The sequence below is a fragment of the Phyllostomus discolor genome, chromosome X (assembly GCF_004126475.2).
Source record: "Phyllostomus discolor isolate MPI-MPIP mPhyDis1 chromosome X, mPhyDis1.pri.v3, whole genome shotgun sequence".
Lineage (NCBI taxonomy): Eukaryota > Metazoa > Chordata > Mammalia > Chiroptera > Phyllostomidae > Phyllostomus > Phyllostomus discolor.
This window is the reverse complement of record NC_050198.1, coordinates 96,271,328-96,295,837: the sequence shown is the minus strand read 5'-3', so window position 1 is coordinate 96,295,837 and position 24,510 is coordinate 96,271,328. Positions and strand designations below refer to the sequence as shown.

Genomic DNA, 24,510 nt, shown 5'->3' with positions numbered 1-24,510 from the left:
TCCTTAAAATTTCTTCCCTAATTCTGGCCAGGAAATGCATATATCGTAACAGTCAATAAACCATTTTGCTAGATCAAATGGAAAATATAAATGTAGTGGACAAATAGGGCAGTTTACTAAGAAAACATAACCCTAGGCCAAGAGTCATGCACCCTGACTGTGTGACCTTGGATAAGTCATTCTATCACTCTGGGCTTAAGTTTCCTCCCCTGTTTAATAAAGGAAAATAGCCACTCTACGTACCACATATAATTGTTTGGAGGATATAAATCTGTAAAGACACTCACTGCCAAAGATTCTCTTAAAGCTCTACTCTGCCCCAAACTGCATGTGCCATCTCACTGTGGTCCTGATGTGACCTGGAGCAATGTTTCTAGGCTACTTGGTGGCCTGAGCAGTGGGGCTGACATCATTGCAAGGGAGAGAAGCAAATGACATTCTGAAAGCAACAAGGTTTTCTATTTTTGAATGAAAAATTCCTCTCATGAAGTGAGAGCCTCTCCATATGCTCAGCCACCCGCAAGTAGCCAAAGACTTTATTGCAAAAATGAATATTCCATGTTAATGTTGTGCCATCTTGCTCCCTTACAGCAAGAAGAATTTTTATCTCCTTATTATTGCTTCATGGACTTCTGCAAATATTTCTATGCCAGCCATCAAACACAGACCCCTTCTGCTTTCAAAAGCTTGCTTAAAAATTCATCGCTGGCCCTGACTGGTGTAGATCACTGGGTTGGGCATCAGCCTGCAAATCAAGAGGTCACTGGTTCGATTCCTGGTCAGGGCACATGTCTGGGTTGTGGGCCAGGTCCCTAGTTGGGGCATGTGAGAGGTACCCAATCAGGAAATCGATCAATGTTTCTCTTCTTCACTTCTCCCCTCTCTTCCCCTTTCTACAAAAACAGGTGCATAAAATCTTCTCAAAAATTCATCTCTGCAGAGACTTGAATCCATAAACAAAGATTTGCTAAGGGTCCTGCGGAGGCTAAGACAGGTCCCTCCCTCCTTTGAAGAGCATTGCCTATAATCTAGGGGAAGTGAGACCCTCACACAGAATCGTGGAGTGATTAGCAATTGTGAGTTCCACACACTTTGTGCCAGAGGACTTGTGTAGGCAGTGTCCTGGTGCAGAGGATTGTGGGCAGGCTGGGTCGGGAGAAGGAACTTGAGCTGGGCCTTGAAGAGTATACTGATTTTAAACAGGGAAAGGGTATGGGAAAGAGGAAGGGAAGTAATGCCAGCATAAGGGCAAAGAAGCAGGAATGTAGATATTTGTTCTGAACAATGAGAGCTGCGGTTATGAAGAGGCAGAATTTTGCCATGGCCTTACAATAAGCATGGCTGAAATAATAGTTTAGGGCCAGATTGGAGGGCCTTGGATGTCAGGCTAAGGAGTTAGGTTACTGTTCTCTGTTCAGTGGGAAATTATTAAGGGTTACTAGACAGAAGAATGACCTGACAGGACCCAGATTTAAGCACATTTAAGTAATCATAGTATGCATAGCAGCCTTGGATTTGGGACAAAAAGGTATGCACCAGCAGCCAGGCTGGTGGGAGAAGGAATTGGACTTTCAGCTGCCACTCCAGAAATTTCCCACTCTCCATATATCTAGTTCTATGAAGCTGAATTGTGGATCTATCTATTAGTAGCTGGGAAGGTTGAAGAGAGAGTATGGAATTTTTGAGCTGGTCAAACTTGGATTTGAATTTCAACTCTACCACTTAGTTACTACGTGGATTTGGGACAGTCATTCAACCTCTCTGGTAAATGCCTTCGTTGTTTTCATCTCTGAAACATTCATAATACTAACCTCATACAGAAGTTAATGAGAAAGTGTGGCACATAGAAGATAAATGTTCATCCAGTATTCCTTTCCTTTCTTGTTCCCTCCTCTGGTTAGCTGTGTGGCCCTTTTGCATACCTTTCTCTAGTGGAGTTGCCCCATGTAAACTGAGAGAGATGTCCTTTCTGCTTTACTATGCTGGAAGAAAACTCCTTGTCTATCCGGTAACACATCTGACCAGTTTTCCTTTTTCCCCCTCTTACTATACTAAGGGAGGAATTCAATCATTCTAGCAACAAGTCTCTATTGAGTCTATTATGTGTCAGGTACTGTTCTTGGTCTGGAAGGTGAAACAGTGACCAAAAGTAGACAAAAATCTCTGCCTTCATGGAGTTGATATTCTAGTTGTGTCTATAAGGGAATTACACAATAAAACAAACATACAAAATGCCAGATGGTGAAAAGTGCTAAGAAGAAAAACTCAGCAAAGAAAGGGGACAGAGAGTGATGGGATATTGGTCAACAAAATATTCTTTGATAAGGTGATGTCTAAGAAGAGACTTAAAAAAAGTAAATGAGAAATGCTGTATTTGGGAGAATAGCATTTCAGGTGGAAGGAAATACAAATAAAAAGACTCCTTCTTGGGAACATGATTCACAAGTTCAAGTAACATCAAAGAGGTCAACATGTCTGGAGCAGAGTGCAAGAACTGCAGTAGGAGAGGAGCCCAGGAGGTGGCCTGGGATCAGATCACACAGGGCCTGTGGGCCAAGGTAAGACTCAGAGAGGGACCAGGAAGCACTGGAGGATTTGGAGTAGAGGAGTGCTAGGCTCTCATGGACCATGTTAACATATTACCTCTGGATACACAGTAGAGAAGAGACTGTAGCGTAGCAGGGACAAAAGCAAAGAGCATGAAGATGTGGAGAAGGTAAAGTAGTAATCCAGTGAGAGAGCAAGGAGACCTGCACTAGGATGGTGACAGGGAGGAGGTGAGAAGTCACCAGGTACGGGGTAGATTTCAAAGGCAGAACTGACAACATTCACAAACAGACTGGGTGTGCAGTGTTCAAAAGAGGGAATTCAAGGGTGACGTCAAAGCTTTTGGCTTGAGCAATCAATGGGAGGATGAACTTGCACTGGCTGAGATGCAGAAGACCAAGGGATGAATAAGCACATACATTTTAGGGGAGAAGAGCTTTGCTTTTGGTCACGTTTAGTTGAAGCTGTCTGTTAGACAACCCAGTAGAAATGCAGAGGAGGAAGTTGGATAGACAAGTCAAGAGTTCAGGAGAGGGTGATGGGGACACAAGGGTTTTATCTCAAACTTTAAGAATATAACAGAAGCCCTGACTAGTGTGGCTCAGGGGGTTGGGTGCCATTGTTCTGTAAACCCAAAAGGCGCTGGTTCAATTCCTGGTCAGGACACATGCCTGGGTTACAGGCTAGGTCCCTGCTTGGGAGTTTTACATCACTGTTTCTCTCCCTCTCTTTCTCCCTCCCTCCCCCTCTCTTGAAAAATAAATAAATACAATCTTTTTGTAAAAAAAATATGGCACTCCTTAAAAAAAGAATGGAACAAAATTTGGCAAGGGCAAAGTACGTACATGCTTTTCTGCATTTCTGTCATGCTTTTGAATACTGTTACATGTTTTTCCTCTCATCTCCTGTTGATGGAAGTCTCTTAGACAGCAGGGGATAACATTTACTGTGCATTTATTATGTGCCAGACACTGTGACATGGAGCATCCCATGTAAGCACAGCTATCTGACAAAGCATGTGTTGTCATCTCTGTTTCACACATGAGAAAATTGAGGATCTGCAACATGGGCAAACATGACTTGTCCTGAGTCACACAGCTGATAAGTGAACACACTGGAATTTAAACCAGAATCCAAGTCCTAAGCCCATGTTCCTCAGGACTATCTATCTGTGTATCCCTAACTGGGTCAGAGTTGTCACTATGATGTATGTGTCAATGAGTTGTTCTGTGCATTAACCAGAGCTAAGAGGTACTGTATTTTGCTGCGTATAATGTGCATCCATGTTTTTGGCCCAAATTTTCAGGAAAAAAATCTTTCATTTTAATTCTTTTTTTAAAAACATTTTATTTATTTATTTATTTTTAGAGAGAAGGGAAGGGGGATAGAAAGAGAGGGAGAGAAATGCCAATGTGTGGTTGCCTCTCACATGCCCCCTACTGGGGACCTGGCCTGCAACCCAGGTATGTGCCTGACTGGGAATTGAACTGGCAGCCCTTTGGTTCACAGGCTGGCACTCAACCCACTGAGCCACATCAGTCAGGGCTCATTTTAATTTTTTAATTCCATTGTTTATTTATTTATATTTAGATACTTGTTTTTTGTATCATAAAGAAATTTCAGCATTTATTTTTAACATATTATGAAACAAGAAATTTTATGTAACAAATAATTACAAAACACAAGAACAAATATAAGGTATTTCAGGTACTCCCCATGTATAATGTGCATCCTTATTTTTCCCTCAAAAATTTGAGCAAAAATGTGCACATTATAAGTGGCAAAATACAGTATTTAAAAGCAGTTCTGCCTAACTCCTTATCATATTCCACCAGAGGTTGTCAGCTCATTTTGAATATTTATTATTCAGGTATTGTCAACTGATATGGTTTTAATTTTAGGCCCAGACAAACAAACTTAGGAAGGGAAACTTGATGTGACAGAAATCCAACGAAGCACAACAAAGCAAAGATATTTGAATGGCTGGATTGTTTACTTTTCAGAATTGCCCACAACTCTAACACTAGCACAAATAAGACGGTAATTGCACAACTGTCATATGACTCAATTTCCTTTATATCTTTCCTTAATGTGCTCTACAGCTCTGCACACAGTAGGTGCTTCCTAAGTGGTCCTGACAGGAAGCCCTTGGCCCATTTTTTTAAGGTTTTATTTATTTATGTATTTTTAGAGAGGGGGAGGGCAGGAGAAAGAGAGGGAGAGAAACCTCAGTGTGTGGTTGCCTCTTGCACGCCCCCCACTAGGGACCTGGCTGGCAACCCAGGCAAGAGCCTTGACTGGGAATCAAAGTGGTGACCATTTGGTTCACAGGCCAGCAGTCAATCCACTGAGATGCACCAGTCAGGGCTGCTTTTTTTGGTGCTCTACATAGGCCAGATTATAGTAATAGTACGTGTCATGCCTCATTCATTTGACAAACGCTACTGGTACCTACTACGCGGTAGGTGCTATGCTAGGTACTGGGAATACTGAATTGGAAAAGCTGTCATCTTTATCATCAAGGAGCTTACATTTTAGTGGTGAGAAAGCATGTGAAAAAAGCAACAAAACAACAATATGGTAAGGGCTATCGTTGAGATCTCTTCAGGATGCAGCAAAGGCATAAAGGAAAATCAGTTTGAAGTGAGTTGTGGGGTCATGCTAGAGGGAACACGTGATTTGATTCTTAAAGAATATATCAGGTTTTCAATGTAGGGGGATTCCTGGACAAAAAAAAAAAGTTTGTGCTAAGACACAGATGTTTGAGAAGTGTCAACAAATTTACTTTGTGAGAGTATAGGTTCCTTGTAGGGTGATTGAAGGTGAGGTTGGAGAGGCAGATTATAGGTCATGCTGAGGAGCTAATATTTTTTTAATATTTCACTTATTTATTTTTAGAGAGGGAGGGGAGGGACAGAGAGAGAGAGAGAGAGAAAGAGAGAGAGAGAAACATCAATGTGTGGTTGCTGGGGACCATGGCCGGCAACCCAGGAATGTGCCCTGACTGGGAATCGAACCTGCGACACTTTGGTTCGCAGCCCGCACTCAATCCACTGAGCTATGCCAGCCAAGGCTAGGAGCTAATATTTTTAATGTACGTTTTTTTTTTTTCTAGAGTAAATGGGGCCAGAAAGGTAAGATAATTGAGTTACAACAACAGTAATAAAGACCAGAAGAAGGAGGTGGGAATGACTGTGTGGAACTTGGTTGCTCGCACTTGTCTCAAGGGGAGCAGTTGTCTAGCTGACTGAAGCCATATGAGGTATGGATCCACTCTTAGCAGGCATTCTGATTTTTTTAAAAGAAAGATTGTATTTATTTATTTTTAAAGAGAGGAGGAAGAAGGGAGAAAGAAAAGGAGAGAAACATCAATGTGTGGTTGACTCTCATGCACCCCTTACTGAGGACCTGACCTGCAACCCAGGTAGTACCCTGACCAGGAATCAAACCTGTGACCTTCAAGTTCACAGGCTGGTGCTCACATTGAGCCACACCAGCTAGAGCTTAAGTAGCACTTTTAAAAATAACCATGTCCATCCCTCACTGGATTATATATTCCATCATTTCTACTGTATATGAAGCCATGTGTTTTTTCTCTGGAAGCCCTGGTGAGGTCTCAGGTCAAATGCAACTTGTTGGGCCTTCTCAGGGCAATGGTGTAACCCAGTGTCTCAGTTAAGCTGTTAAAAGCCTGGAACAAAGAACATGGAAAGCTGAATCCAGTAAGGCCCCTGAATACCACTGCCTGAAGATGGCTGTTATTTCTTCCTCTTCACTTTAGGGGAAGAAGGGGCAGTCTCTTTGAACTGTGTATGTGACCAAGTCAGCACAGTCAGTGATGCAACAGATAAAAGACAATGTTAGAGCTGTTAAAGTTCAAACTACTCATTTTACAATTGGAGAAACAAAGGTCCCAGAAGGCATAGCGACTTGCTCAAAGTGACCCAGCAAACCAGTGGCAGGGGCAGGTCTGCTGACTCTTAGTCTAGCATTCTTTCTAATAGTCTTGGGATGTGATAATTAAGGTAAATCACCCTGGCAGTTCTGGTCAGTATGTTCACATACTGAACAAGCAGCACTTGAGATTAGCTGTTAAATGCACCTTTTAATGGTTTTATCTGCATGATGATGGTATTCTTTGCAAACTTGGTATTTCATGGGTAAGGGTCAATGAGGGGACACAAAGATGTTTCTAAAGCACCAAGACCATTCACAAAGTGTCTGAAGAAAAGTTGTCTGTGGCTGATATATTTAAGGATTTTGACCTCTGTGCTCTCTGGACTTACCTCCCCACTATATGTTTTGTTTCTGGGTTTTTGTTTGTTTGTTTCTCATTTTTTGTATTCCTCCTATTTTTCCCCCATCCAGCCTAGCACATAGGCCTACCCTCTTCAAGTCAATAAAACTGCTAATTGTTCATAACATGGGAATGGGAGTGCATAGTGGCCAAGAAGCATACATATTTCCTCTGCTATGGTCATTTAGCTGTCTATAATCTCAGACAAGTATCTCTTGTCAATAGCAACTGAACTAATCCTTTCCATCCTTCACTTCAGGGTCTGTTGTTCTGACATTTGCCACTTTTCTTTTCTTTTTTCTTTTTCTTTTTGGTTATGAACCCTTTGCTGATTGGTGCAGCTGTCAAAGATGCTGTAGTCGCAGCAGTGTACATCTGGAACATTTGGCTGACTTGTTGAACCTTCCCCAGGGACTACTCCAGGGAGAGGAGGGAGGGGTGGAGAGGCCAGAACAGTTGCCTGCAAATAGAGATGCCAATACTGTCTGGCCATTCTGCAGACCACCCTTGTAAAAATACACCTCATCCTGGCCATCATTTTGATGTTTCCTCATTTGCTCAAATGAGTTTCCTCATTTGCTCACTAGGGACACATGTTCTCCACTCAAAACTCCTGCTGTGGTGGAAGGAGAGAAATTATACTAGTTGTGGATTCTCTCATACAGCACTTTCTACATTGTAAAGAGATCGATATCTATAGATAGATAGATAGGTAGATAGATAGATAGATAGATAGATAATAGATAGATAATGTATCAAAAGATCCTAGGGGACTGTTTCACCCTGCGTGCGGCAACAGCAGTTCTGTTCCACCTGGCACAGGTGGGCTTCTTCATCACTTAGATTGAAGCCCCAGACTCACTCTAGGAGTGGGGTTGCCTCCATTCCACCCCATTCTCCCTCCCTTTGGCTCCATGGCTCCTGAGTCTCCTTTTCTTTTGGCGCGCTATGGGATTGCAAACACAGCAGGCATGGTTTCATTCCAAACCCAGAACTGTTTTAATTAGTTTAACGTCTGTTAAACGCTTTGAAGATTGAAAGCAACAGATAAGTACTGGATGATGTTATTAGCAACTGCAGTTAATTGCAAACATTTCTATTAATACTAGTTCCTGCCTCCTTTTCCTTGCTCTACTTTCTAAGGTTCCCAAATTCTTCTCAGCCTCCCCCTTCTACCCTCCCCTTCCCCACACTGGCGCTAAAGGGTTAAATTGGGGCGGAGTCCAGTGATGAACGACAGCGGCAATCACCAACTGGAATGGGGCAAGCGGGAAGAGCTGGGTGGGGTCACCAGACTAAGGCGAACCCACACACCCCCAGGCTCCGCCCTGCGGCTGGAGGCCCGGGGTGTAACGCCAAGGGGCGGGGCTCTCAGGCTTGGCGGGCCCGGTGGTTGGCCGTCCCGGCAGCAGTTTGAGGGATGGGGCGGTGTTGGCCCGGGCCTCCACCCTGATTCCCTCGGCGGGCCGAGCCACCCCTCTCTCCCGCCCCTCCTCCTCCCTTTCCCACCCCTCGGAGTGGAGCTGCACATGCGGCTTCTCCCTGCTCCGTCCCGCCCAGCCTCCTTCGCGCAGGAACCGGTCCCTGCAGCCCCCAGCCCATGGCAGGACAGTAGCCGCCTGTCAGGGGTCGTGAACGGTTGAGGCGGACTCGGCGTCTCCCGGGCCTCAGAGAGTGGGCGTCTCCGGAGGCCATGGGCTACCCCGAGGTAGAGCGCAGGGAGCCCCTGCCCGCGGCAGCGCCGCGGGAGCGGGAGAGCCAGGGCTGCGGCTGTCGCGGGGCCCCTGCCCGGGCGGGCGAAGGGAACAGCTGCCGGCTCTTTCTGGGCTTCTTTGGCCTCTCGCTGGCCCTCCACCTGCTGACATTGTGCTGCTACCTAGAGTTGCGCTCCGAGTTGCGGCGGGAACGGGGAGCTGAGTCCCGCCTCGGCGTCCCCGGCACCCCTGGCACCTCTGGCACCCTGAGCAGCCCCGGTGGCCTCGACCCTGACGGTCCCATCACCCGCCACTTCAGGCAGCCGTCACTTCAGCAGCAGCCGTTAGAACCCGGAGAAACCACTCTCCCACCAGACTCCCAGGACGGGCACCAGGTGAGTCACTTAGTTGGGGCGGCGGCGGCAGAGGCCCCCTCCCCTTACGGTTAGGGCGGGGGCCCTCCCCCACCGGCCCTGGAGCGACTCTGACACCTTGAGCCAAGTTGGAGGGCAGGACCAGGGAGGGAGTGGACGTGCAGGAGAGAAGTTGCCCCGGGGCAGGTTGTCCCTGGTCCCCGGCCCAGCTCACCCAGACTGTCCCAGGACCCCTGGACTTGGGAGCTCCCGCCCACCCCTGCCGCCCCCAGCTACAGGCTGCCTCGGGAAAAGTTGGCTGCGCTCCCGGCCCGGCCGCAGCGCTGAGGTGCAGGCGCTGCCCCTCTGGCGACTAACGGCAGCAGCTTGGCCCTTCTGCTCCTGGGTGAGCTTCTCTGCCCGCGGTGCTTGTTTTTTCGTGTCCAGAGCTGATGCCAGCACTAGCAGGCTCTCATTTGGAGTTGGAGCTGTAAACAGCTGTAATAACTGCTCCACGCCCGTTGAAACAACTTTTAATCGCATTTTCAGCACGGGTCCTTGTGCTCTGACCAGAACGTGGGTTTGTTCACACTTACCTGCAATTTGAGACTGCTTGTCCTGGCTGTTGTAGTGAGGATCAGCGCCCCTAAGGAATTCTGGTAGAAATATGCTGTCTTGATAGACAACTTCTGAAGAGCAATTTTAAAAATCTATGGAAATAAAACTCACCCTTTGCATGCTGGTTCAAACTGTTTCGGGGGAGTGGGATGGAGAGGGCGGGTGTGAAGTGTCTTGCTGTTGCTGGCTGGAGAACAGGAATCTTCTGATGGAATAATTAATTACTCAAAAGTAATCTCTCAAGAGTTTTTGGGTTTTGAGTGGTTTTTTTTTTTCAGTCTTTATGGTGTTTGTGCCCTTGTTAGCAAACTATTGGCTTTCGTGTTTGTTTTCTATTTTTTCTAGCTCTTTATTCAAGTAAGTTTAGTGCACTTAAAGTATCTATTCTCTTGAGTTCTGAATTTTGTTTTATGTGAAATTAAAGAGAAGCATCCAAGAATCCTTTTGAGGTGGTTGAGGAGTAATAGTGAATTCGTTCCTCTTGGGGAAGAGGGCAAGTTGTGCTAACAAATTCTTTGAGGTGAGGGACCCAGACCTTCTATATTTACTACCACACCCAGGTCATTGTCATACTCTTTAAACAATATTTATGATACTTTGACCACCCGTCCAGAGCTGGTGTCACATTCATGATGATACTGTAATGTTAGGGCTGACACATTTTTGTATGATGTGTATTGTACAGTTGCCCTGAGCCTTAAAATATCTTGCTAGCAAACTCCAACTTACACAACAGCTTATCAAATAAGAGAATCAGTAGACATGCTTCTCATACTTGAAATTTAAACACTGTAGCTAAATGATAATTAACTAGGATTCTGGCTCTCTTTATCCACCACCCCCTCTAATGCCCAGTAGAATACCTAGCAGCTGAACATTAATATTATGTGAAAAGATGAAGGAATTGAACTTCTTTAGTCAAGTGATGGCCAAGGCTCTTTGGCATTCAGAGTGAGCAGAGCCATGTTTACAGACTAAGGATTAGCAGGACAGCTGAACTGGAGGGCTTCTGTGATGGGGTGGGATTCTCACAGGTCTATAATGGCATTTAGTTGCCTATTCTTTGCAGGGCACAGCAAATACTTCTGTCTGGGTTTAAAAACAGCTCCCAGTCTTCTGTCTTTTATTCTTTCTGTTCTAATGTTTTTGAGCAATAGAAGCATGCATACTGTCTCCTCACATTTTCTGACATCAATTGCAGTCAGAGTTTTTTTTAGAGTTGTGAGTGGCCACGTGAGTCCACTTTGTTTGATCCTCTTGGAAAACACATAGGCTCTGAGGGAGGAGTGACTTGGCCAAGGTCATACAACTATGTCAAAATTAGAATAGAAATTGATCTCTTGACTCCCAGTTCAATGCCCATTCCCCTATAACATACTACCTCCTGGAGCCTTTTCAGAAACAGTAGGGTAGATCTCCACAGTAGAATTTTTCCAAAGCACATGGCACAGATCTGCATCACTTTCTTCTACTCCACATATATTTTGGCCAGACTAAGTTTAACCACCTATTCCATATTCTTCCTGAACTTTACTTTTAGAAGAATTGGAGCATGCTTTGAAGGAATTTCAGCCCAGATTGAGCTTAAGTTTATCTTGAGAATATTAGCTTTAGTGTACCAAAAAGGAAAAAAAAAAGTTGATTGGGTATGAGAGTTAAATTGATATAGCTACATTTTGGGTAAAATTTCTAGTGCCCTGGTGCACCCTCTGCTGGCTTTGCAGGGACATTTAATTGCAGTATCTGCTGACAGTCAAGATTTTAAGTTGTGCTGACAGATTCTGATTCATAAATAAGGAAGTAAACAGCTTTGTGGAATTTAGCACATAGGTCATATTTTTATATTTTAGTTTTCCAACACAGACTGTTGCTGTTACAGTAACTCTTACGTGGAGAAGAAGAAAGATAAAATCAATATACCCTTCAATGGGCAGAACATTGAGGTTTTTCGACAGTTATCTTCAAGGAGTAAAGACGAACTGATGAGAATAAATTACAGGATGATCCTATGAGGTCAAATGGGCAAAACAGTCAGATGTATGTCATTGTAAAAGGCTGTTCAAACCTCTCTGTGCTTATGATGTGATGGGCTCAGTTATGACCCAAGAAAGGGATCTAGAAATCACTGAGGATGTATGGAAATCACTGAAGATGTCTGTCATCCCTCAATTTAAAAACTTTTTAAAAACAGAGTACACAAGGATATTACAGCAGTCAGGATACACAGAGAGATCAGCAAAGTTCTCCAAGGAAATTGTTATAGGAAAGCCTCCCCAGTGGGGACACAGTTGCTATGATAAAAAGTGATACAATCACTCAGACCTGGAGTTATAATTCTTCTTCAGCTGCAGTAGCAGAGTACCTATACATTTATCTGGATAGTTGAAATGATCTCAAGAGAAACACGTATCTCTGAGTTAGACAATACACAGTATGATTGTTAGAGTGAAAAAAAATCACTGTTGATCATTCTGTGAAGTTGGCCCAGTTCTGATTGTTGTCCTGAAAGCCAAGAATATGGTGTGCGTCATAAGGAAGGGTGTTGAAAACCATGACAAAACAAAACCTTTTATCTTTTTCATGTAAAAGACCAAAAGTGGATTTACATCCACAGTCATATAGGAAATTCTGGTGGTTGCTCCTCAAGAAAAACCTAACAACTGATAAAAGTCCCCAGAAACCCAATTAAATTAATCAAAAGTATGAAGGGAGTTTCTAATTGTATTTTTTCTTCAGTTTAGAGAGAGAAAAGTTGAGGGAAGAACATAATCAAAGTCTACTAAACCATGAGAGAGATGACTAAGGTTAATATTTTGGTGTAATTTAACCATTTAGGTCAATAAATAAGAAGCCTGCTATAAGCCAGAATCTATGTTAGGTATTAGATATCTTTTAATGCCTCAAAGATTATTTTGGGGAGGAGGCAAATAAGAGTAGGATCTCTTTCAAATGATTGCCCCAAGAGATAATCTAAACTGAAACTCTGAGGTTTAAGAAGTATTTTGAAAAATAAGTATGGGTAGTTTATTTTATTTTATTTTATTTTTCAAGATTTTTAATTTTTATTTATTTACTTTTAGACAGAGGGGAAAGGAGGAGAAAAGATAGGGAGAGAAATGTCAATGTGAGAGAGATTCAGTTGCCTCTCATACAGCCCCAACTGGGGACTTGGCCCGAAATCCAGGCATGTGCCCTAGACTGGGAATTGAACCAGTGACCTTTTGGTTCTCAGGCTGGTGCTCAATCCCCTGAGTCACATCATCCAGGGCTGTATGGGTAGCTTAATAAGGGTTTATTAGGGACTGTTGGGGATATTTGGAACATGTTCATAATTACTTGAGGTGACATTACAGAAGTCAAATTTCACTTTTCACAGAACATCTCTTGGTTTAACTAGATAGAACATTAGTTATCCAGACTTGACATTATTTATTAAGGTTAATTGATCAAGAAAATAACTAGGAATCATTAAATCCAAGAAAAATTTTTAAAGGAGTGGATCCAGGTAAAATAGTTTTCTATAGATTTAAATCTAGAATTTTCAGTGTGGCATTCAAAGCTTTTGACTAACTGCTCCATTATACCTATCTCATTTTCTTTCTCAGTAACTCTACTCTTGCAACCCACTCAGCATATCCTGTCTTGGGATCATTCTGTAGTTGTTATGGCTGTTCTTTGTCTAATAAACCTGTGTCTTACCCTGGCCTGCAGCTCAGTTGGTTGGAGTATCGTCCCATACACCAAAAGGTAGCAAGTTTGATTCTGGGTCACAGTACATATCTAGGTTGTGGGTTCTATCCCCAGTTGGAGTGCATATAGGAAGTGACCAACTGATGTTTCTCTCTCACATCAATGTTTCTCTCTCTCTTTCCCTCTGCCTCCTTCCCTTTCTCTAAAATCAATAAACATATCCTCAGTTGAGGATTAAGTAAATCAATAAATCAATAAATCTTGTGTTTTTATACTAGAACTCCTCAGAGATCTGCCTTCTTTGTTTTGTCTTTTTCCATAATACCTGACATATTACTTGTTATATTTAGAGTCCTTAAATAGTTGATGAGTTGAATATTCTTTTGGGCCTTTGGAGATGTTTATGTAAAACCAAGACTCTTTCTCTGTATGTAACAGGCCTGTTTTCTTCAGGTCTTGCTAACTCTAAATAATCAGCTATGCATAGGTAAATAGTTCCATTGGCATGCTTCACTGGTTTCTAGAATTATTCAAAAGTGAAATGGAGTTCTGACTTGTGTGGCTCAGTGGGTTGGGTGTCATAATGCAAACCAGGGTCACTTTTGTATTTTTTATGTTACAAACCCTTCCCAAATCTCTATAGTATACTTTAATGAACAGAAGTGTCTTATTTTAATGTGTCTAGTCTTTTAGTATTTCCTTTTATAGCAAGTATTTTTCATGTTCCATTTAAGAAATATTTAGCCCTGGCTGGTGTGGCTCAGTGGATTGAGCTCTGGCCTGCTAACTGAAGGGTTGTTGGTTCAATTCCCAGTCAGGGCATATGCCTGGGTTGTAAGCCAGGTCCCTTGTTGAGGGTATGTGAGAGGCAATTGATCATGTATCTCTTACACACTGATGTTTCTCTCCTTCCCTTTCTCCCTCCTTTCTTCTCTCTCCAAAGTAAATAAATAAGATCTTTTTTTAAAGAAATATTCCCCTACCTTGAAGTCATGTATGTGTTCTCCCATATTATCTTCTAGAAGTTTTATGCTTTTGCCATTCACATTTACATCTACAATCCATCTGGAATTGATTTTTGTGTGTGGCAAGATATAGGGGTCAAGCCTTATCTTTTCCATATATATATTTAATTGCCCAGTGCCATTTATTATAATGAATGTCTTTTGTCTCCACTTCTCTACAGTGTCACCTTTGTCATAAATCAGGTGTTTGTATATGTGTGGAATTGTTTCTGAACATTTTGTTCTGTTCTATTAGTTTATTTCTCATTACACCAATACCATAGTCATTTTAAAATTTTTATGTATTGATTTTAGAGAGAGAGATGGGAGAGAAAGCATCATCGACTTGTTGTTCCGCTCATTTATGCATTCATTGGTTGCTTCTTGTATGTGCCCTGACCAGGGGTTAAACCTGCAACCTTAGTGTATCAGGACACAATGCTCTAACCAATTGAGCCACCCAGCCAGGGCAATATCATAATCTTAATTACTGGACTTTATAACAAGCTCTTTATACCTGATAAAGCAAGTCCTTCTTACTTTTTCCTTTTCTTTAAAAGTATCTTGTAAGTTCTTGGCCCTTTGTGTTTTTCTCTATATTTTAGAATCCACTAGTCACATTCCACAAAAAGAAGAGTAGCTTTAGAGAATGATGTCAGCAAGATGATGGATTAGGAAGTCCTGAACTCCACCCAACCCCTAACAAACACACTGATTCAGCAACAATATATGGACAGATTCCCTTTGTGAGAAATTAAGGAACTATTTGGAAGGCTCCTGTACCTGGGGCAAACATGAAAGCAGACTCACTGAAGCTTGTACAGAGATTTGGGACACCCTCTCACCAGAGTCCCTGCCACCAGCATGGCACCATATAATATGGCAGAGGCCCCTCTAGCTTCCAACTTCTCCTAGTTGAGGGAAGGAGCTGATTCACATGTCTGGCACTCTAACTATTCTGAGGACTGGCTTCTATCTTGCCAGTTTTGGAACTTTGTGAGGTCTACCTAGTGGATAACAGAGATGGTGTCTTGGGCTGGTAAATACCATAGATCCTCCCTCTTTCTGAGCAAAGAATAACACAAAATATCACAGCTATCAACATTCTCCTGGGGAAGAAAAGAGTTTATCTCTGCATCCTGTGCTCCAACTTATCAGGAATGCCCAAAGAATTGGCATATGGCTTATCAGTCTAGGAGCTCTGAGGGTGTCTAGCACAGTCTAGGTTTCTGGGGGAAGACAGAGATGATGGTAGGGACTGGTAGATGCCATAGATCCTTCCATCTGCTCACACAGTGAATGGATAAAACATCCCAGCTTTCAGCTTACTCCTAGAGATGGAAGAATTGATCTGTGCATTTAGTGCCATAACTTTCCTGGGACTGTCCAAAGAATTGGCATTTTTCTCCTAGTCTTGGAGCTCTGATGGGTCTGGCAGTGAAACCACCTGGGGAGAATGGAGATGGCAGTTTGCACTGGTAAATGCCATAGTTTGCTCCCCTATACACACTCAGCACAGAGTGAGTAGACAAAAACTGCAGCAGCTTGCTTCTCCCTTGTGGTGGAGAGTTGGTAGAAGTCCCCAGAATCTCTGACCTGGCTGATTGGTGGAGGTCTTCTCCTGTACAAGGCTAGTCTGTGAAGACTGGGAGCAATGCTGGCTTTGTGTCATGTGCAGAAACCAACACAAACAGTCAAGGAAAATGATGTTAAAAAAAAAAAACACAAAAAAACAAAGATATTCCAAAAAAAGGAGCACAGTAAATCTCCAAAAGCTGACCCTAATGAAACAGAATTATAAGATTCTGCTGATAGAGAATTCAAAATAACAGATATAAAGATGCTCACCAAGATTAATAAAAATATATGAACAAAGTGAGAATTTCAACAGAGAGATAGAAAATATTATAAAATACCAAACAGAAATCATAGAGCTAAATGCACAATAACTGAAAAATCCATGAGAAGGCTTCAACATCAGACTAGATAAAACAGAAGAAAGGTATCAGTGAAATATGAGAGCTCGTTAAAATAATTTAGCCAGAGTAACAAAAAGAAAAAAGAGTGAAAATGCTTAAGGCACTTATGATATATCACCAAGTGGACCAGTGTAGGCATTAGGAGAGTTTCAGAAGAATAAGAGAGGAAGGATGAGAAAATTTATTCACAAAAAGAATGACTGAGAACTATCCAAATCTGGGGAAGGAAAAGGACAACCAAATTCAAAAACCCTCAAAAACACTAACTAAATGAACTCAGAGAAATCCACACCATGAAATATAATCACATTATCAAAGTGAAAGCTAAAGAGAGTTTTGAAAGCATCAAGAGATAACTTGTATATCACAAGTCAACCCCCAAAAGACTATGAGAAAAAAATTATAGCAGAAACCTTGTAGGCCACAGCAAGTCAGATGAGATATTCAAACTGCTAAAACAAAAAAGAAACACTGACAATCAAGACTACTTTACTTGTCAAAACTGTCCTTAAAATAGGGACAGATAAAGACATTCCTAGACAAATAAAAGCTGAGGAACTTCACTAGTAGAACTGCCATATGTGAAATGTTAAAGGGAGTTCATCAACTTTAAAGAACACTAAATCAGCTACATGATAACATAAGAAAGTATGAAACTCTGTAAAAGTAAATATATAGACATGTACAGAATGCTGTATTCCTATAATCATAGTGGATAAATAACTTTTATTTCTAGTATAAAAAGTTAAATTACAAATGTATTAAAAATAACTATGACTAAAATAAGTTAAAAGATGCATAATATGAATAGATGTAAAATGTGACAAAAATAACAAAGTGGGATGACTTCTGGCAAGATGGAGGCATAGGTGGATGCACCGTACTTCCACGCACAACCAACATTAGAACAACAACAATTTAGAGCCAGAATAACACCCAGAACTGACAGAGAATTTATCTGAATGGAAGTTGGACAGCCAAGAAGTTGAAGTAGACCCGTTCATCCAGACCGGTAGGAGGGGTAGAGGCAAGCGTGGGTCGCAGCACGCGGAGATCAGGGAGAGCTGGGCGCCTAAGGCAACCGGGAGCATGTAAGCCATCCCTGGTGCGCAGCAGGTGGACCCTGAGTACACAAGCGGCAACTGGTGGACCCACTGAGGCTGTGATTGTGGACCAGGGCAGAGCACGCAGCCCAGGATCCCAGGGAAGGGACTGAGATCCCAGGAGAGTGGGGCTGCTGCCATTGTTCCCTCCTGCCCCCGCCCCCGCATACAAGGTCACAATCTAGTGACTGGGGTGCCCAGCCCCGGTGAACACCTAAGGCTCCACCCCTCATCATAACAAGAGCGACCAGACCAAAAAAAAAAAAAAAAGAGAGAGAGAGAGCGATGGCTCAAAGAGAAGAACAAATCAGTGCCCCAGAACTCATCCTTTTGAGTGACCAAGAAATAGCTAACCTATCAGATGCACAGTTCAAAACACTGGTGATCAGGAAGCTCACAGAATTGGTTGATTTTGGGCGCAAATTAGATGAAAAAATGCAGGTTACCATAAAAGAGATGAAGGATGATGCACGGAGAACCAACAGTGATGGGAAGGAAACTGGGACTCAAAACAACAGAGTGGACCAGAAGGAAAAAAAAAAACAAACAAACAGGAAAGAATGGAGAAATAAGAATTAAAAAAAAAAAAAAAAAAAAAAAAAAAACGAGGAGAAGCTTAGGAACCTCCAGGACATGTTTAAACGTTCCAACATCCAAATTATAGGGGTACCAGAAGGAGAAGAGGAAAAGCAACAGATTGAGCATGTATTTGAACAGATAATAAAGGAGAATTTCCCCATTCTGGCAAAGGAAATAGACGTCCAGGAAATCCAGGAAGCTCAGAGAGCCCCAAAGAAGTTGGACCCAAGAAGAAACACACCAAGGCACATCATAATTACATTAGCCAAGGTAAAGATGAAGGAGAGAATCCTAGAAGCAGCAAGAGATAAGGGGACAGTCACCTACAAAGGAGTTCCCATCAGACTGTCAGTTGATTTCTCAAAAGGGATCTTACAGGCAAGAAGGGGCTGGAAAGAAATATTCCAACTCATGAGAGACAAGGAGCTACATCCCAGATTACTCTATCCAGCAAAGCTTTCTTTTAGAATGGAAGGGCAGATAAATTGCTTCTCAGATAAGGTCAAGTGAAAGGAGTTCATCATCACCAAGCCCTTATTTTATGAAATGTTAAAGGGACTTATCTGAGAAAAGAAGATAAAGAAAAAGCATGTATAGTAAAAGGACAACAAACTCACAATTATTAACAATCACACCTAAAGCAAAACCAAAAGAAACTAAGCAAACAACTAGAACAGGAACAGAACCACAGAAATGGAGATCACATGGAGGGTTATCAACAGGGGAGTGGGAGGAGGAGAGAGGGGGAAAAGGTACAGAGAATAAGTAGCATAGAATGTAGGTTGAAAATAGATAGGGGGAGGGTAAGAATAGTATGGGGAATGTAGAAGCTAAAGAACTTATAAGTATGACACATGGACATGACTAAAGAGGGGGATATGGGTGGGAGAGGGTGTACAGGGTGGAGGAGAGTGAAGGGGGAAAATGGGACAACTGTAATAGCCTAATCAATAAAATATATTTAAAAATAACAAAGTATATTTGGGAAAGAGTTAGAATGTGAAGTTTTAGTTTGCAATTGAATTTGAGTTGTTACTAGCTTAAGATAGACTGTTACAAAGTATTTTATGTAAGCATCAAGGTAGCCACAAAAAAATACCTATAGAAGTTGCACAAAAGAAAAAAAGAGAAAGGAATAGAAGGATATCAATACAAAAAAATCACAAAGCACAAAGTTGGACAGTCAGAGGAAATACACGCATAAGAATCTCAAGGCTAACAGGAAACAGCTAACAAGATGGTAATAGTGGATTCTTCCCTATCAATAATTACTTTAAATGTAAATAGATAAAACTGCCTCAATCAGAGAAGTGTTGTGGCTGAATTGATAAAAGCAAGATCCAATCATATGCTTTCTAAAAGAAACTCACTTTAGATTTAAGAAAGCATTGGCTGAATGTGAAAGAATGGAAAAAGATAGTCTATGCAAATAGTAATCAAAAGAGAGCAGGGATGCCTATACTTATATCAGACAAAATAGACTTTTAAGTCAAAACTGTCACAAGGGACAAAGAATGACATTGTATAGAGATAAAAGAGGCAATCCAACAGGAATATGTGACAATTACATATGTACCAACATCAGGGAACCTATGTATATATGTAAAACCAATATACAGAACCGAAGGAATAAATAGCAATAGAATAATAGTGAGTGACTCTAATACCTTATTTTCAATAATGGATGATCACCTAGACAGAACAATAAGGAAATAGAGGACTTCAACAACCGTACATAACAAATGAGCCTCAAAAACATATACAGAACATTCCATCCAAAAGCAGCAAAATACAATTCTTCACAGACACATATCTTTCTTCAGGAATGATAACATGTGAGGTCGCAAAATAAACTCTTAACAAATTTAAGGAAATTGGAAACATACCTGTTATTTTTTTAACACAGTGGAATGAAACCAGAATCAATAGCAGAAGGAAAACTGGAAAATTCACAGGTATGTGGAAATTAAATAACACACTCTTGAACAACCGTTGGGTCAAAGATATCAAAAATGAAATTAGAAAACACCTCAAGACAAACAAACACAACACACAAAAACTTACAGGATGTGGCAAAAGCAATACTAAGAGGGAAATTAATAGTAATAAATACTTACATTAAAAAAAAGAAAATCCAAAATAAACAAACTAACTCTATACTACTAGTAGCTAGAAAAAGAAGAACAAAGCAAATCCAAAGTTAGAAAAAGGAAGAAAATAAAAAACTTTAGAGCAGAAATGAACAAAATAAAACATAGAAAAATAAATGAGACTAAGAGTTGGTTTTTTGAAAAGATAAACCAAAGTGGCAAATCATTAACTAGACTAAATATGAAAAAAGTGATGCCCTGGCAGGTGTGGCTCAGTGGATTGAGTGCCAGCTGGCACGCCAGGGGGTCGCTGGTTCAATTCCCAGTCTAGGGTGCATGCCTGGATTGTGGGCCAGGTCCCTAGTGGGGCTGTGCAAGAGGAAACCACACATTGATGATTCTCTCCCCCTCTTTCTCCCTCCCTTCTCCTCTCTCTAAAAATAAGTAAATAAAATCTTTTTAAAAAAACTGAAAGCTTATCTTCTAAGAGAGGGAAAAGGCAAGGATGCCCACTCTCACCACTTCTATTCAACAAAGTATTGACAGGTCTATATAGAGGAATGAAGCAAGACAAATAAAAGATGTCAAATCAGAAAGGAAGAATTAAACTGTTTCTGTTTGTATATGGCATAAACTAATAAATTTAGTAAAGCTGTGGGAATACAAGTCAACATATAAAAATCAATTGCATTTCTGTACACTTAGTATGAACTATCTGAAAAGGATTTAGGAAAACAAGCCCATTTATAATAATACCTAAAAGAATATGACACTTAGGAATAAACTTAACTAAGGAAGCAAAGGACTTATGTACTAAAAACTACAAAACATTGATGAAAAATTAAAAACACAAACAAATGAAAGACATCAAATGTTCATGGACTGTTAGACTAAATATTGTTAAAATATCCAATTCACCCAAAGCAAATCACAGATTCAATGAAATTCCTATCAAAATATCAGTGGCATTTTTCACAGAAATAGAATGAACAATCTTAAAATGTGCTCAGAACCACAAAAGACTCTGAATATCCAGAGCAGCCTTGAAAAATAAAGAACAAAGCTGTAGGCATTACACTTTCTGATCTCAAACTATATTACAGAGCTACAGTAATCAAGCTGTATGGTATTGGCATAAAGACAGATATACAGACCAATCAAACAGAATAACCCCCAAATAAGTCCACATATATACATTCAACTGATTTTCAAAAAGGGTGCCAAGAATACACAATGGGGAAAGAATAGTCTCTTCAACAAATAGTGTTGGGAAAATTGGATTTTCACATGCAAAAAAAATGAAATTGTAACCTTATTCACAAAAACCAACAAAATAGGTTAGAAACTCAAGGCCTAAGACCTGAAGCCATAACGTTCCAAGAAGAAAACATAGAAGAAAGCTTCATAACATTGACCGTGGCAAGTGTAGGCAACAAAAACAAAAATTAAGCAGTTGGGGCTATATCAAACTATGAAGCTTCTGTATGGCAAAGGAAACAAGAGAATGAAAATACAACCTACAGAATGAGAAAATACTTGCAAACCATATATCTGATAAGAGGCTAATATCCAAAATATGTAAAGAGCTATACAAGTCAGTAGCAAAATCCAAAAACTTGATTTAAAAAATGAGCTAAAATAGACATCAAAATTACAACTAAACTACAGAAAAACTGTCGTTCAAAACTGCCTGATATCTAGCTGAATGGAAGTCCTACAACTAGGAATTTAAAGAAGGAACCACATTGATACTGGTAGGAGTGGTAGAGACATGGAATGACAGAACAGGCTGCTCCCACACCCACAAATGGTGGATAAAAATTGGGAGAGATATCACAGCTTTAAAGGTTCCCCCTGAGGAGCAAGGGGTCCCAGCCTCACACTACACCTCCCAGCCCAGGTTTCCAGAGCCAGAAAGAGAAGTTCCCATAAATTCTGGCTTTAAAAACCAAAAGGGATTGTGACTGAGTGAGATGGAGGGCTTCTGGAGTCTCAGGCAGTTCCTCTTTAAGGGCTTGCACACATACTTGCTTGGACTCACTCCCCAAGAGTTCCAGTGCTGAGGCAGCAGCTTGAAAGTAACTAGAGACATGTGGGGAGAAAGTGAATTGTCTGGCATCAGGATGAGAACCGAGGGGGCAGCTTTCTACCAGAAAAAAAGTGCTGGCAGAAGCCATTGTACCTTTTCTGAGATGTGCCCCCACCCCAGAGCCATCAGGTGAGTGTCATATCTGAGTCTCCATCAACCTGGCTATTACTGTTTGCCCAGCTCTGATGATTCCTTGAGATACCACCCCACCCAACTTGTGGGCCTACCCAAGCCATTTGCAGTGGCTTTTCCATATAAATGGCCTCTCTTGCCTCATGCTTTGGACTGTCCTAAAAATCTCTGAAACAAGCCGCATCTGGTTTCTGCATACCCCGTACTTTTGGCTAAGTGGTCCCTGGCCCACCACTAACAACAGCCAGCCTTGGTTACCAGCTTGGCCTCTCCTGTGAACCTCCAAGCCCAGCACAAGTAGCAGCCATCTGAAGATTGCTCTGTAACTTGTACCCAGTGGCACCAGGTAGCGTATAGGTGGTGGCTGACCTTGCATCTCCAGGGAGGCCTCAGAACCAGTGTACCCAGTGGACAGCTTTACACCATGCTGGGTAACCCTACCACCTCTATGAGCGATACACTCAAGGGGCAGATGCAGTGAGCCCCAAAGCCCCACTGAAGCAAGTCCTGCTCCATAGGGTCTCTTTCTGCACACCAGCTCCTCTGCTGTAGTTACAACTGGTTCTCACAGCCAATTGGCCTGAGGGTCAATCCCTCCCAGTGAAACTAACAACAATCAAGGCTCAACTACAACAGGACAGTGCACATAGCCCACACAGGTACACTTGGAACTCTCATCTAGGGTAACTAGGGTGGCTGCACCACTGGGCCCTACACGATACCTGATATGCAAGGCCACTATACTAAGTTTGGGAGACATAGCAGTTCTACTAAATACATAGGCACAAACATAGAAAAAGCAGGCAAAATGTACAAATGAAGGAACAGGTCCCCAATGAAAGGACAGGAGAAGTCTGCAGAAAAAAGAACTAAATGAAATGAAGGCAAGCAAACTAACACAGAGAAAGTTCAAAACAATGGTTATAAGAATCCTCAAGGAACTTAGTGAGAACTTCAATAGCATGAAAATGGACATAGACACCATAAAAAAGAACCAGTCAGAAATGAAGGATACATTAAATGAAATGAAGAATAACTTACATGGAATCAACAGTAGACTAGATGAAGCTGAGAAGCAAATTAGTGATTCAGAATAAAGGAAATAATAAACACCTAAACACAACAGTAAAAACAGAAAAGAATACAAAAAATTAAGCAAATGTGAGGAGCCTCTGGGACAACTTCAAGTGTACCAACATTCACTTCATAAGCATGTCAGAAGGAGAAGGGAGAGAGCAAAGTGTTCCAAACAAGATGAACCCAAAGAGGCCCACACCAAGACACATCATAAGTAAAATGCCAAAGGTTAAAGACAAAGTGAGAATCTTAAAACCAGCAAGAGAAAAGCAGTTAGTTACCTATAACAGAGCTCCCATAAGACTGTCAGCTGATTTCTCAACAGAAACTTTTGCAGGCCAGAAGGGACTGGCAAGAAATATTCAAAGTCATGAAAAGCAAGGACTTACAACCAAGATTAATCTACCCAGCAAAGCCATCATTTAGAATCAAAGAGCAGATAAAGAGCTTCCCAGACAAGAAAAAGCTAAAGGAGCTCATCACCACCAAACCAGTATTACAGGAAATGTTAAAGGGTCTTTAAAAAGAAGGAAAAAAAAAGATAAGTATGAAGAATAAAATGGTGCTTAATACATTTTATCAACAATTGACTTTAAAATAACAAAATAAGCCAACAAGCAGTACAGAAACAGACTCATAGATACAGAGAACATTTTGATAGTTGCCAGATGGGATGAGGATTTGGGGGATGGGTGAAAAAGGTAAAGGGATTAAGAAGTAGAAATTTGTTACAGAACAGTCATGGGGATGTAAAGTACAGCATAGGGAATATAGTCAGTAATATTCTAATAACTATGTATGGTGTCAGATGGGTACTAAATTTATTGGGATGACCACCTTGTAAGTTAAATAAATGTCTAATCACTGGGGTGTACTCCTGAGACTAATATAACATGATATGTGAGCTGTAGATGAAAAAGTAAAAGTTTACACAATTAAAATGAGCTAAAACAGATATGTGAAAAAATGTTCACCTTCACTAGCTATTAGGTAAATACAAATCAAATCTACAATGAGGTACCACCTTATACCTGTAAGAATGGGTGCTATCAACAAAACAAGTAATGACAGTGTTAGAGAGATTGTAGAGAAAAAAAGGAACCCTTCTTCACTGCTGGTGGGAATGTAAATTGGTACAGCCACTATGGAAAACAGTATGGAGGTTCCTCAAAAAATTAAAAATAAAATTACTATATTACCCAGCAACTCCTCTTCTGGATATCTACCTGAAAAAACTTTAAAACATTTATTTGCAAAG

General features: G+C 41.4%; 1 protein-coding gene across 5 annotated transcripts in view; it reads left to right on the top strand.

Annotated features, from left to right (window-relative positions):
- Positions 1 to 8,236: 8,236 nt before the first annotated feature.
- Positions 8,237 to 24,510, top strand: part of EDA (ectodysplasin A) — a 311,653-nt gene continuing 295,379 nt past the window's right edge. For all 5 annotated transcript variants that reach the window (XM_028523275.2, XM_028523274.2, XM_028523273.2 and 2 more), the window contains exon 1: positions 8,237 to 8,933. In XM_028523275.2, the coding sequence (XP_028379076.1) occupies positions 8,538 to 8,933 (396 nt within the window). In that variant the 5' untranslated portion in view covers positions 8,237 to 8,537. The remainder of the gene's footprint in view (positions 8,934 to 24,510) is intronic.